The 13,662-nt window shown below is 39.5% G+C and overlaps 1 protein-coding gene across 1 annotated transcript in view; it reads left to right on the top strand.

Moving 5' to 3' along the window:
- TENM3 (teneurin transmembrane protein 3) overlaps nucleotides 1-13,662 on the top strand; it is a 1,257,915-nt gene that overhangs the window by 1,132,828 nt on the left and 111,425 nt on the right. The window contains exons 10-14 of the mRNA XM_027598498.2: nucleotides 3,694-3,908; nucleotides 9,411-9,621; nucleotides 10,061-10,162; nucleotides 10,358-10,552; nucleotides 11,739-11,939. Of these exons, the coding sequence (XP_027454299.1) occupies nucleotides 3,694-3,908; nucleotides 9,411-9,621; nucleotides 10,061-10,162; nucleotides 10,358-10,552; nucleotides 11,739-11,939 (924 nt within the window). The remainder of the gene's footprint in view (nucleotides 1-3,693; nucleotides 3,909-9,410; nucleotides 9,622-10,060; nucleotides 10,163-10,357; nucleotides 10,553-11,738; nucleotides 11,940-13,662) is intronic.

The raw sequence follows: 13,662 nt of genomic DNA, 5'->3' as shown, positions 1-13,662 counted from the left end.
ACAATAACTGACCATAAAATAGAACAGTTACGACAATACAGTAAAATAAAAGTTACGCGAATGTGGTCTCTGTCTCTCAGAATACCTTACTCTCCTTACTCACCCTTCTTTCTGTGGTAATACGGGGTGGGGTAAAATGGCTCTGTGAAGAGATGAAGTGAGGTGAACGACGTAGGCATTGTGATGTGGTGTGAGGCTCCTATTAAACTTCTGAGGATACGTCAGAAGGAGGATCATCTGCCTTCAGACCACAGGTGACAGCAGGTAACTGAAACAACAGAAAGTGAAACCAGGAATAAACGGGACTACTGTATATGCCTTTAATGTCCTTGAATATTACTTCATCTCACCTTTAGCCAGATGGTCTCCTTTACCTTATAATTCCTTTGCAACCAAAGGTTCTTTGGTCATTGTAGGCTATGGTAGGCCAGGTAGAAGACAATCCCCAGCACTTATGAGTAATATACTCTCCCTCAAACTTCACATTTATCTATAAGCGTGAATTTATTGTGAATTATTCTAGACCCCAGTGGGCATAACTTGGATATCTGCTCTACTCATCTGTGATCACAAGACACTTTCTTTAGTAATCTGGAATTCTGTTTCTCCTGATCATAAACACATGTGCATGCGTGTGCCCACACACGCACACCACGCATGTGTACACCACACAACATAGGAAAAGTGTTTTTATGGCACTGAAGTACAATTTACCCATATTAAGTCAACTTCAGGTATCGATTTTTTAAGTTTTTATTTCAAGTCTAACATACAGCGTAATATGAGTTTCAGGAGTACAGTATAATGAATCATCACTTCCGTACATCACCCTGTGCTCATCACAAGTGCCCCCCTTAACTACCTTCACCTGTTTCCCCCATCCCCCACCCACCTCCCCTCAGGTAACCATCAGTTTGTTCTCTATAGTTAAGAGTCTGTTTCTTGGTTTGTTTCCCTCTCTCTCTTTTTCCACGCCACTCATTTGTTTTGTTTCTTAAATTTCACATTTGAGTGAAATCATACGGTATTTGTCTTTCTCTGATTGACTCATTTCACTTAGCATTATACTCTCTAGCTCCATCCACATCATTGTAAATGGCAAGATTTCATTATTTTTATAGCTGATTAATAATTCCATTGTGTATATATACCACATCTTCTTTATCCATTCATCAGTCAATGGACACTTGGACCACTTCCATGACTTGGTTGCAGTGAACTGTAGGGGTGCATGTATCCCTTTGAATTACTGTTTTTGTATTCCTTGGGTAAATAGTAGTGGGATTACTGGATCATAGTATGGTTTTATTTTTAACTTTTTGAGGAACCTCCATACTGTTTTCCACAGTGGCTAAGCCAGTTTGCATTCCCACCCACAGTGCACAAGGGCACCTTCTCCACATCCTCGCCAACACCTGTTGTTTCTAGCATTGTCGATTTTAGCCAGTCTGACAACTTTGAGGCATTGTAGTTTTGATTTGCATTTCCCTGATGACACGTGATGTTGAGCATCTTTTCATGTGTCTGTTGGCCATCTGGATGCCTTTGGAGAAACGTCTGTTCGTGTTGGAGACCAGACTCTTTAAGCTGGCATTCAGGGCCTTCCACACGCTGATCTCACTCTCCCTTTCTAGCTGTATCTTCCATTACTCCCATGACAAACCTGTTACCGTCTCAGTATATACTGACAGCCAAATGTTTTATATATAATGCCTTATGTAATTCTTACAATAGTTCTGTGATTGCATTATTATCACCCCCGTTTTACAGATGAGGTTTAGAACCAGGTATTTAATATCTTCTTTAGGAGCACACAGCCAGTTATTGACAGAGCCGGATTCAAACCCAGTTTGACTCCAAAACCAGTTTTCTTAACTTCCTTTCTAGCCAAACAGATCTCTCTGTTCACCATCACTGTAACACATATCCAGTTACACGTCCATGATTTTTTTTAAAGATTTACTTATTTGCGAGAGAGAGGGAGAGAATCTCAAGCAGACTCCCTGCTGAGCACAGAGCCTGACGTGGGGCTTGATCTCACCACCCTGAGATCATGACCTGAGCTGAAATCAAGAGTCAGACTCTTAACTGAGCCACCCAGGCACCCCTACACTCCCATATTTTTAATCAGATTGTTTATTCCAACTCAGAAACCGTACCCTGCCTGTCCTTCAAAGTTTACCTCAGACTTTTAACACTTCTGTGAAATCTTTCAACCACCAGCCTACAGTGATATCACCTTCCTCCAGCATCTGAATTTTTATATTTAACTGTATATGGTTTTAGATTGTCGTTTAGTTTATTAGGTTCACGGTGTTGTCTTCCCAACCACATAATTGGTTGCTTGATGGCAGAAACCATGGAAGCCAGGTTAGCTACGCATATAATCTCTAAGATTCTGTTCTTTGGTTTATGTTTCTATCACCTGTAGTCCTATGTCCCTGGTAAATGCTCAAAAATGGACTCAGGGTTAAACTAGTAACTTTTCATAGAAGACTCTCTCCTCCTACCATTAGAGGAAGATAGTTCACAGGTCTGTGATTTGAAATGAAACCCTCTAAATTTTGAATCGACAACTTCTCTGGAGGCTATTGTGTAAATAGATATCATATAAGATTACGTAATACTTGAATGAATATTCAGATTAATATTTTTAAAAGAAAAATCGTAGTAAGTCGTCTTTGTGACTTTAAATAGTTTGAATGGACAGAGGATAATTTTCCCGTTTCATCCTGTCCCTGAGCCTTCATGGGCCTTTTCTGAATAAAAGACAATGTGGTTTTACTTCTATTTAACACAAATTGTAAAACCTCCTCTCTCACGTGCCCTTTCAGAACCCTGAGAAAGAACCTTAGCAAAGAGGGAAGGTGGGGAAAACCATGCCCAAAAATATGAGTCTTGGATCTGTTTCCTAAAACCAGGAGGTGGCAGAGACTCATGGAGGAGAGAGGTTTTGTTCCTTGGTTGAAGGTCATTGAAAGGGGTAATGCAGGTATGCTTGGTGAGGCTGTGAGTGAATTTGAGGTCAGGGTCAAAAGAAAATGGTTATGGCAGCCTACTTGAATGTCTTCGTGAGAATTTGAACTTACCCCTCCCTTCCTTCCCGGCATAATGTCCCCACTCCCCCTTCTCTGCCTCCTTTTCAGCATCTGAGTTTTTATTCATTCTAATGTAGAGTTCAGAGGGAACTACGTGAATCTGTGCCATTGATTGGTTTTGTTGTTTGCTTAAAGATTGATTTGGAAATCTCCATAATCCATTCCGCCTTAATTTACACTTTGCAGTGCTATGGTACGTTTAGAAGGACTGATTAGTAACAGACTTAATCTCTCACAAGAAATAACAAGACATATATTTGTAAGATAATTACGTTTCAAGTGATCAAGAAAGACTGTAGGTGTGAAAAGAGTTTCAGTAATAGGCATACCTTGGGGGAAGTCAAAGGATTTTTACTTAAATATCTTAAAGGCTAAATCAGAATTCATTGAACAACAGTAGCTCACAAAAAAGCTTTTAAAGTGAGAATTATAGGAGAGCATTTCATTTATCAGAAGATGGAATGCCTGAGCATTTAGTGAAAAGAACTTTTTGAAAGGAAAGCTGTTTGTTGTTTGAGGCTTTTGGGGGGTATTTGTTTTGTTGTTGTTGTTGTTTTACTTTTTCATTGTTTTTCGATGGATCTCTTCCATTCAGGAAAATTTGGTGGATTTACACAAGAAAATAACACCATAGATTCTGGAGAACTTGATATTGGCCGAAGAGCAATTCAAGAGGTTCCTCCTGGGATCTTCTGGAGATCACAGCTTTTTATTGATCAGCCACAGTTTCTTAAATTCAATATCTCTCTTCAGAAGGATGCATTGATTGGAGTATATGGCCGAAAAGGCTTACCACCTTCCCATACTCAGGTAAAAGTAGGCTTTGTTGTCAATAAAATGGGAAACTGCTAGTTTGCATTTTTAAAGTTATTCTGTTTCTTAAGTTCAGCTGTTTAACTGTTGGACCACTTTTGTATTGATCTTTTACAGTGAAAAGAATTTTGAATGTAGGTTACACTTGAGGTTTTCGGATTAGTAGGAAGAACGGCATTTTCTTCCTGACTTGCGTTAATCATTATTGATGGATTAAAATGTACTAAAATTTGTGAGTAACTAAATGAATATCGAACATCATCTGAACACCTAGGAAAACATCATGGATTTTCCAAGTGTTTTACAAAGATTCTAGGAGGATTTCAGAGGATCTTATTCCTTTCATGTAATAGATGCACAGTATTTTCATCTCAAACATTGTATTCATGGAGTTGAAAATATATTGTATTTTTTCTGCTTAATGCCAGACTTACTGTTAGTAAAGAAATTATGAGAACATAAACTTAAAGAGGATGACATGAACTTTGATCAACTCAAGCCACAGTTCCTCAAAGAGGCAAGAGAACTTTCATATATAACCGAGGGTGATCATCTAAGTGTGGTACTCAAAACAATTCAAAGACCCTTCAGTCATGCATTCAAGGAACTTTAAATCAATCCGCTTGCATGAAAATTAGGTCACAGTAACAGTCACAGAGAACTACCATCAGTAATTCTATAGGCGTTTTCGTAATCTAATACCGGATCAGGGTATGTAAGTTGGAAATTGTGGTTTAAAAGAGGTCCCATTGTTGGGGCATCTGGGTGGCTTAGTCGGTTGGGCATCTGCCTTCCACTCGGGTCAGGATTTCAAGGTCCTGGGATCGGGCCCCATGTTGGGCTCCCTGCTTAGCGGGGAATCTGCTTCTCCCTCTCCCTCTGCCTTTCCCTCACCATGCTTCAGCTCTCTCTCTCTCTCAAAAAAATAAATAAAATCTTAAAAATAAAAAATAAAAGAGGTCCCATTATGTCTAAGAGAAATTATTTAAATTACCTACTATAAATTTGGAGCTCGGACTTTCCTAGGGTCAACTATTATGTTAGTCAACACAGGAATTCCAAAAATGTAATAGATGGTTAATTAACATTGACAGTTGGATGAGCCTAAAGTTATACTTGATAACCAGTTTATGTACCCATAGAATTTCATGCAGATTTTAATTTGATTTATGAGTTGAGGACTGGAGGATTTTCATGTATGCTTTAGAGTATGTAATTTTGTGAGAAATGCTTTTTCTATAACCTAGGAATATAAGTTAGGAAGAAAAATTGATCATATACCAATAAAAGAATCATATCTTCAAAGAAAGAGGAGTAAGAAATTTTGAACATGCTTTCTCTTATGTCACTGTAGATCAGGGAAAGTTTTGTATACATATATAAATTGTATAGCTGTGAAATTTTTGAATATCAGGCTTTGGTGCATTCATCTTTCTGATAACGTTTTTTCATATCTACATTATTAAAGTAAATGCCTTTGGTCCTTGCACATTAAATACTCCCCATTGTGGGGCCACCTGCATGGCTCAGTTGGTTAAGCATCTGCCTTCTGCTCAGGTCATGCATGATCCCAGGGTCCTAGGATGGAGTCCCGCATCGGGCTCCTTACTCAGCAGGAAGCCTGCTTCTCCCTCTGCCTGCCACTCCCCCTGCTTGTGTTCTCTCTCTCTCTCTCCCTCCCTGTCAAATAAATAAAAAAATCTTTAAAAATATAAAGACTCCCCATTGTGTACTAGTGTCCAATTTAAATTTTTGATTGCAATTCTGTTTGACACCAGTTTATGCTGTAGGTGACACAGAGTACGATATAATAACCAGATTGACTTAAATGGAAGTGTGGATCTCTCTAACTTCACTGAAAGCAGAGAGATTGCATTTATATCAATAGTCTGGTGAAATAGAAAAAAAATTTTTTCCATTGGAACCATATACATGTTTAAATCACTATTTTTGTAACTGAAGAAATATACCTCCAAAGCTAATAAGCACAACAGTGCACATAGAACCTATAAATTCCAGAAAATAATTTCAAAGAAAATTGTTGTGTACTTTAAAGATTTATTTAAAGATTTAGGGTTGACTCTTTTCCAAGTTATATATACCATATGAGATTAGGGAAATAAAAAGTGCAGTTTCAGGTTTTCCCATAATTCTTCTGGTATTTAAATACAATATACATAATATCCACTTTTCCTTTCTACCACAATATATGTGTTTAACCAGATTACGCATTTTCTGAAGCTCCACAGTTATTAGAGTTCCTTCCTCTAGTTTATTCAAGATCAGCAGAGCAAACAACTATTTCTGAGTTCAGTGTTTAAACATGAAATATGCTATAAAGCAGCCCAAATTGAACATTTCTCTGTTTCTGGGGAACATTAAATAAATCAACCTGAAATAATTAAAATTGGCCAACCATTCAGAATAGTCACTTGAGTTTTAAAAGTCTTTGTGACCCTTTATAAAACTGTCCGTTTGATTGTTGCCAAGGAATCAATTGACTTTTTTCTCCCTGATGCCCAACTCATTCTCCTGGACATTTAGAAGCCTAAAGAAGCAATTTGACGCTTCTCATTTAAGTACATTTTAATTTAACACTGTATCATTTAAGTACGTTTGCATGAAGGCTGTTTCAGAATGGTAGCTGGAGACCTGAGTTCTGGAAGCATACACCCCTACCACTCTTTGACCTTGTGACCTTGAAAAATCACTTCACTTCTCTGCGCCTCTTTCTGTCCAGAAAATGAAACCGTTGGATCAGATGATGTCTAAAATCTCTTCCTCCTCTATGTGCCAATGATTCACAGCAAGACCGTGCCACCACCAAAAAGCTGATTTAAAAATACAGTTAATGGGACACCTGGGTGGCTCAGTCAGTTAAGCATCTGCCTTCAGCTCAGGTCATGATCTCAGGGTCCTGGGATTGGGTCCCTCATTGGGCTCCCCGCTCAGTGGGGAGTCTGCTTTTTGCTCTGCCCCTCCCCCTGCTTGTACTGTCTCTCTCTCTCAAATAAATAAATATTTAAAAGGAAATACAGTTAAGTATTCATAGATTCTGAGTTCTCATCCTTTTCTTTAAAGATTTTATTTATTTATTTATTTATTTATTTGAGAGAGAAAGAGAGCAAGCACAAGTGGGGGCCAGAAGGGGAAGGAGAAGTAGGCTCCCTGTTGAGCAGGGAGCCCAATGCAGGGCCTGATTCCAGAACCCTGAAATCATGACCTGAGCCACCCAGGTGCCCTAGTTCTCATCGTTTTAATAACTGAATTGAGTTGAGCATTTGGATAATCTAACTGCTCAGAAATGACCCAGTAGGATAGCTTTATCCAGTCTAACCTTGTTTCATGATCACTTCCCCGAAGTGGTGAGACTGAATAAGATCCTAAGACTTGCCCCCACAAAAAAAAAAAAAATCCATGTCTCCATCTTATGAATAGGTATTACAGAGTTAAGCCAGTAGCCCAAGTTTGTTCATAAGTGATTGCTTTTTACTTTACACCCTCAGAACAACAGTTACTAAATATTTTTGTTACATGTAATTTGTTTACTTTTTGTAGACATAGGCTTAGTGTTAAGTAGAGGACTTGTCTTTAGGTATTTGAATAACCCTCCTGAAGGCATGTGTGAAATGCCCCTACGGAAGAGCCTAGACAGATTCTCAGCAACTGTGGCCTCCCGCCCACCACCACCCCCACCCCCCATGCCCAGCAACTCCAGCCTCATTTTATTGTTCAGGGTGTGATGCAAATGGTGATTCCTAGGAATGAAGGTGGTTGACTATGAGTATGAGCTTGAAAGACCAGTTAAAACTCAAAATTTCCTCCCTTTCAGTCTTTCAGCTACTGAGTTTAATGTCAGAGGAGAAAAATGCTTATATGCAAAGGAGCCATAAAAAGAAACTTTTCCCTGCCTCTTTGCCAAGCTAATATAAATATTTAAATCTGATGAGAAAACGAATGGCTTATTTGAGATACAGACACCTTTAGAAAGTGCTGCATTCATTTTCCTCTGATAATTTTGGAATACAATTCCAGTGAAAAATTTGCAGGTTAAATATCCATGCCAGTGATTATTTTCATCCGTGTAAGATAGAAATGAAAAAAAGTTACTGAATGCTAACCAACTTATGGCTTTTTGTGTGTATTTCTCACAGCTGCGTGATGTCATGAGGTAGTTTTACTACACACAAAAAAAATAAAAAATGCTTTTACATTTAAATAAAAATTTTAATATGTTGGAAACTGAATTAGATATTCTAAATTCTGTCCAGTAGTAATGTTAGAGTTCTGTGATCAGTACAGTGGCGACACATTTAATCATGAATCTTGGAATCCCAACGGCTGATTTTATTCCAATTTGGCTATATTAAGGGATTCATATAATAAACTTGTCTTCAAACAGAGCTCTGATGAAATTCCATTTCTGAAATCTATCAGAAAGTAGAATATTGGTAATTAACATAGCTAGTGCTGTAAAATTATATATATTGCACTGTGGTGTATTTTTCACCCTCAGGAATAAAGTGAAACTGGGTAAGAGTCTAAAGCAACTGAATCACTCAGGGATTTAAAACTCAAACAAAAGTTTAATGAACTTTTATCCAAGTTTATTAAAACCATGTTGGAAAGTCTGCAGTGTCTTCCAAACTCACTGCGTTATCTCTGGTTACAGAACTACTCTTACCAGTCACCCTTCGTATTTTTAATTATCTAATTATCTTTAAATGCTCCAGTTCTTCTAGCTACCCAATGTTCATCATTAATCTTACTAAATCAAAACTTGAGCTTAACGACGTTGACTTCATAATAATAATTGGGCATAGCTACTGTTACTGTCATCCCTTCAGAACCCGTCCATTGTTGAATTTTTTGGACTTTCAGTCAGAGATATACCCCCGTCTTGATACCGGTTTTTAGTTTCACCATAACTGAGGACAAAGCCATGGGTTTCTCCATGGTGCCTGGGATGGTAACATCAGGGTCCCAGGGAGGAGCATGGTGGGTGGTTGGAAAGACCTGAGCTTTCTCACAAACCGACTCCACTGCTTACGAGGTATCGAACCCTCCTCAAGCTCCTCAAGGGTTGGTTTCTTCCATCTTTGCTGTGGAAATATCCACACCATCCTAGAAGGGTGGCCACAAGGATTCAGTATGATCCTGACACAGAGTATTTATCAGTGATAGTTGTTACCACACAGGGATTAAGTAGGAGATGACCCGAAGAGATGATCTCCTGGTCTAGGGTTAGGTTGCCATGTTTGAAATGTTACAGGCTCGTGGTTGTATCCACACATGGCCTTGCACTCATCAAACTCTTTATCAGTTGCAAGGCTTAGCTCTAAATCTAGAAACCGACTTTGTTTGTATCAGAGCAGAGGGGAGACGTTGGAACAATAAATAAATAAACAAACAAATAAATGAATGAATGAATAAAGCGAGAAGCAGCTACAACCGAAATGTGGCTGAGCACTAAACATCTGTACTTGTCCTGCCCCTCAGTATGACTTTGTCGAGCTCCTGGATGGCAGCAGGTTGATCGCAAGAGAGCCGCGGAACCTGCTGGAGCCCGAGAGAGCAGGGCGGCAGGCGAGGTCCGTCAGTCTGCACGAGGCTGGCTTTATCCAGTACCTGGATTCTGGAATCTGGCATCTGGCTTTTTACAATGACGGGAAAAATGCGGAGCAGGTGTCCTTTAATACCATCGTCATAGGTAAGAACGGTCTTCAAAAGCATCTTTTTCCCGGGCTGCAGCCTAAAACGGTGTGTTGAATGGAAGCTCGGTTGTCTTCTGATTTGGAGTGATTCCGAGGGTGATAAAGACTGAGGTAAAACGTGAGACATATTTTTTAAATCGTTTATTTATGCGTATGTGACATACCGTGAAGCATTGGGAGAACCTGTTCTTTGCAAGTATCTTGGAGGACGGTGCATCTTGAAAACACTTAAAAACATCTGCATTTGAGATGGCAGTGCTTTGCTTTTTACTACTCGAGTAATCTGGTGCAAATGAACCTTTTTTTTTTTTTTGGTGATGGAGCGGGCCATCCATCACTCCTTCCGTGGGGAGCCAAAACGATCAAAGTGACACAGTTTACCTTGTGCGAGAAGCAGGCTGGACCATAAGTGTTCCTTCTCTCTCTTTTCTTCAGAGTCTGTGGTGGAATGCCCCCGAAATTGCCATGGAAATGGAGAGTGTGTTTCTGGAACTTGCCATTGTTTTCCGGGATTTTTAGGTCCGGATTGTTCCAGAGGTATGCGAGTTAGAGCCTTTTCTTAAGCCAGTATAAATAAGCCGTAGAAACACGAGTAATGCCGAAAACCAGCCAGACAAGAAAGGAAAAGGGAGAAAACCGGCAAACTCCCTGTTCCAGCGACGCATCGCCTTGCTCTGGGGCTCTCGCCTGAGAACGTGGCCGTTAATCCCTCTGTCGTGTTTTATTTCACAGCAGCCTGTCCCGTGTTGTGTAGCGGCAACGGGCAGTACTCCAAGGGCCGCTGTCTCTGCTTCAGCGGCTGGAAGGGCACGGAGTGCGACGTGCCCACCACGCAGTGCATTGACCCGCAGTGCGGGGGGCGTGGGATCTGCATCATGGGCTCTTGCGCTTGCAACTCGGGATACAAAGGAGAAAATTGTGAAGAAGGTAAACTGTGCCCGTATCTGCAGAAGTCTGTGCTTCTCTTCAGAGAGTATCTCTGTAATCTTCACTTTGGCGGCTGCATCTTTTCTTGTGCCTCCTCGTGAAAGTAACTTTGATTTCCATACTTAGATGCATCATTTTGTTAACATTTCGACTAATAAAAAACACAAATGCCAGAGAGCCCCTTGGCTTTCAGTCCTGTGAGTCTTTTTTTTGTTTTGTTTTCTTTCCACTCTGAGGAAGGAAGCAAACGTTTGTGTCTTGAAACCAACAGTGGACTGTTGTTTCGTTTTGTTTTGTTATCTTTGCTTTTTTGGGTTTGTTTTGTTTGGGGTTTTTTGTTGTTGTTTTGTTTTGGGTTTTTGTTTTTTTGTTTTTTTGTTTTTTTTTTACAGTTTTTCACATTGATGCCAGCTTGTAAGTCTAGTATTTGGGCATCTCTAGAAAGATGTACTATACATTACGTAATATACTAGTGGAAAAAAGTAGGACATGGGCTTGTTCCATAACTGTATGTAGTGGTGATAGTCAAGATGTTATACTGTAAAGTACAGTTGAATTGTTTTTTCCAAAAGCAGAAAAACATCATTTCCGTTCTTCAGTCAAATTGACTTTATTGATCTGCACACAGAAAGTAATGCAATTAAGTCTCTGGAATTAAATTTTCAGGCCATTGACCCTACAAGTGTACAGTTTTATTGAGTCAAATTGCTAAGTTAAATCTCGTCATCTAAAGCACATTAAAGTGAATTAAGAAGGTTAGAGAGTATGCAACTCATTTATTTCTCAAACAGTTTGAGAGTCCCATACAGCTGTCAGGATTCAGTGGTTGTGGATTAGGTCATCTGATACAATTTTGTTACAGAGAAGCCAATACTTATTACTATCTGATTAAGCAGAACAGAGAGCAATAGTCTGAAATCTCAGGAGCTTGTATGTGTGCAATTCGCGAAAATTCCAAATCCTTTTAAGAGTCACCATTACCTAAATGGCATGATCCTTAATGCCGTATTGTATGATTCTTTGCGTTTCCAGAAACAAGTTCTTGAAAATGGTAGGTAAATAATTGAGTCTCCAGAATTTTCATATACATTGGACTGGGATTTAATTCTTTATCCTGCATGCACTGTGTATGTGTGACATCTTCTAGATTTAATTGTGAAATTGTTCTCTTTTCTCTCTACTCCAGCCGACTGTCTGGACCCCGGATGTTCCAATCACGGTGTTTGTATCCACGGGGAATGTCACTGCAGTCCAGGGTGGGGTGGTAGCAATTGTGAACTAGTGAAGACCATGTGTCCAGACCAGTGTTCTGGTCATGGAACGTATCTTCAGGAGAGCGGGTCCTGCACTTGTGACCCTAACTGGACTGGCCCAGACTGCTCAAATGGTAAGGTGCATAAGTGCAGGGAGATTGCGTGCTTAATATTGTGTAGCTAAAGATTAAGATACTTTAATTTTAAAAACACACTTATTAAACTTAATACAGATTTTATTAAAGTTATGATTTATAGAAATAAATGTTAAAAGTAATGAAATTCCGTTGCCTTGTAAGAAGGAACAGGCTAGGTCAATTTGTCATTAAAATTTCTCCTGTAGTAGCATGGTAAAGAATAATATTTCATTTGTGCAGAATACTCCATCTTCCTAACTCTCAAGGCCTGTGTAGAGCTTGGGGATTGAAAAATGCACATTATCTCATAACAGAGAAGCCTCAATTAAAAAAGTATTTGCCACCATAAGGCTAAATGGGATCACAATAGAGTATACGTATATAGATATTATGATATGCAAAACGGTCTGACACTGATTTTTTTTTAATTATGATAGTATGATTGTAATAAAAATGGCAGGTAGTAATTTTTTTTTTCAATCAGTCAGTTCATTATTGAGCAGCCGGCTCTGTGCATGGATGAGCCCTGTAAGAATAAAGAATAATGTATCATTCTTACCCTCTAGGATAGCGGCTTTCAAATTTTTGCTTTCAAATTTTTGACCGTGACCCACAGCCTCAAATAGTTTTACCTTGTGACCTAAGGTGCGTACACATAACACTCACGTAACTGAAACAAAGCTTTACAAAGTGGTACGCACTGATACTTTCTTCCAAGTATATTCTATATTTTTTTTAATGCTGGTTATATCCCATGAATTAACTCCATGACCACATTAGTCCCACAGTGTGGAAAGGTGCTGTTCTAATCTAGAAGATGACAGTTTAATTGGGGAGATGAGATTGAACACACATGAAATACTGAGAAACCAACACATCCCATTTTAATCTTTTATTGCATATTACATGGAATAATATGTAAATACAATCAACATTCAGAGGAGTGCTCCTGCATTAATGCACACTGGAAGTTTTCAAGGAGATTTTGATTCACGTGCGTTGCCTTCTTTTAGAGATGGCAGTTAGTGTGGGGCTGGGAGGTATTTTCTGACTCAGGGAACAGTATGAGAAAGTACTTCAGAGCATAGACCCTGAGATCAGATGCTTGGGTTCATATCCAACCTCTACTCCTTAACAGCTGTGTAAACTTAGGCAGACTACCGTATGTTTTAGTTTACCCATCTGTTAAATGGATTTAATCAAGACATTCTTTACAGAGGTGCCTTGGGAATTGCTTGAATTAATGTATATCAAGTACTTAGTACAACGCTTAGTCCAGAATAAATTCCAAATATACCTGCCACCTCCACTGCTACGATTTTACTGCTACGACAACTACCTTCGACAAGGATACAACTGTGAGAATAGCGTTCTCCATATGGGAGAAGAAAGGAAAGGTATTTGGAGGCAGAGGTTGGGTTGCACCCGGTTCTGAGGGACGCAGCTTAGCAATGATGGTTCAGACAACGGAGAATCCACTCGTCATGACGATGTGTGCCCATCAGTGTGATGAGAGCAGTATGTGCGAACTCCCCAGTTGATTCTGTGTCAGAGAGGGTGGCTAGTCGGAATTTGGCGGCTGGGAGGCAAGTTTGAGAGCTTTCCCAGAGTGTGAAGTGCTGAGAGTGTGAATTCCTTTGGAGTTCGTAGACATGAAAAGGATAAATCTGAGGGCCATTTTAAAGGAGAACTAGACAGAGCTTGCTGAAGAGACAGCACA

The sequence above is a fragment of the Zalophus californianus genome, chromosome 2 (genome assembly GCF_009762305.2).
Source record: "Zalophus californianus isolate mZalCal1 chromosome 2, mZalCal1.pri.v2, whole genome shotgun sequence".
Taxonomy (NCBI): Eukaryota; Metazoa; Chordata; class Mammalia; order Carnivora; family Otariidae; genus Zalophus; species Zalophus californianus.
This window is presented reverse-complemented; position numbering and strand designations above follow the sequence as displayed.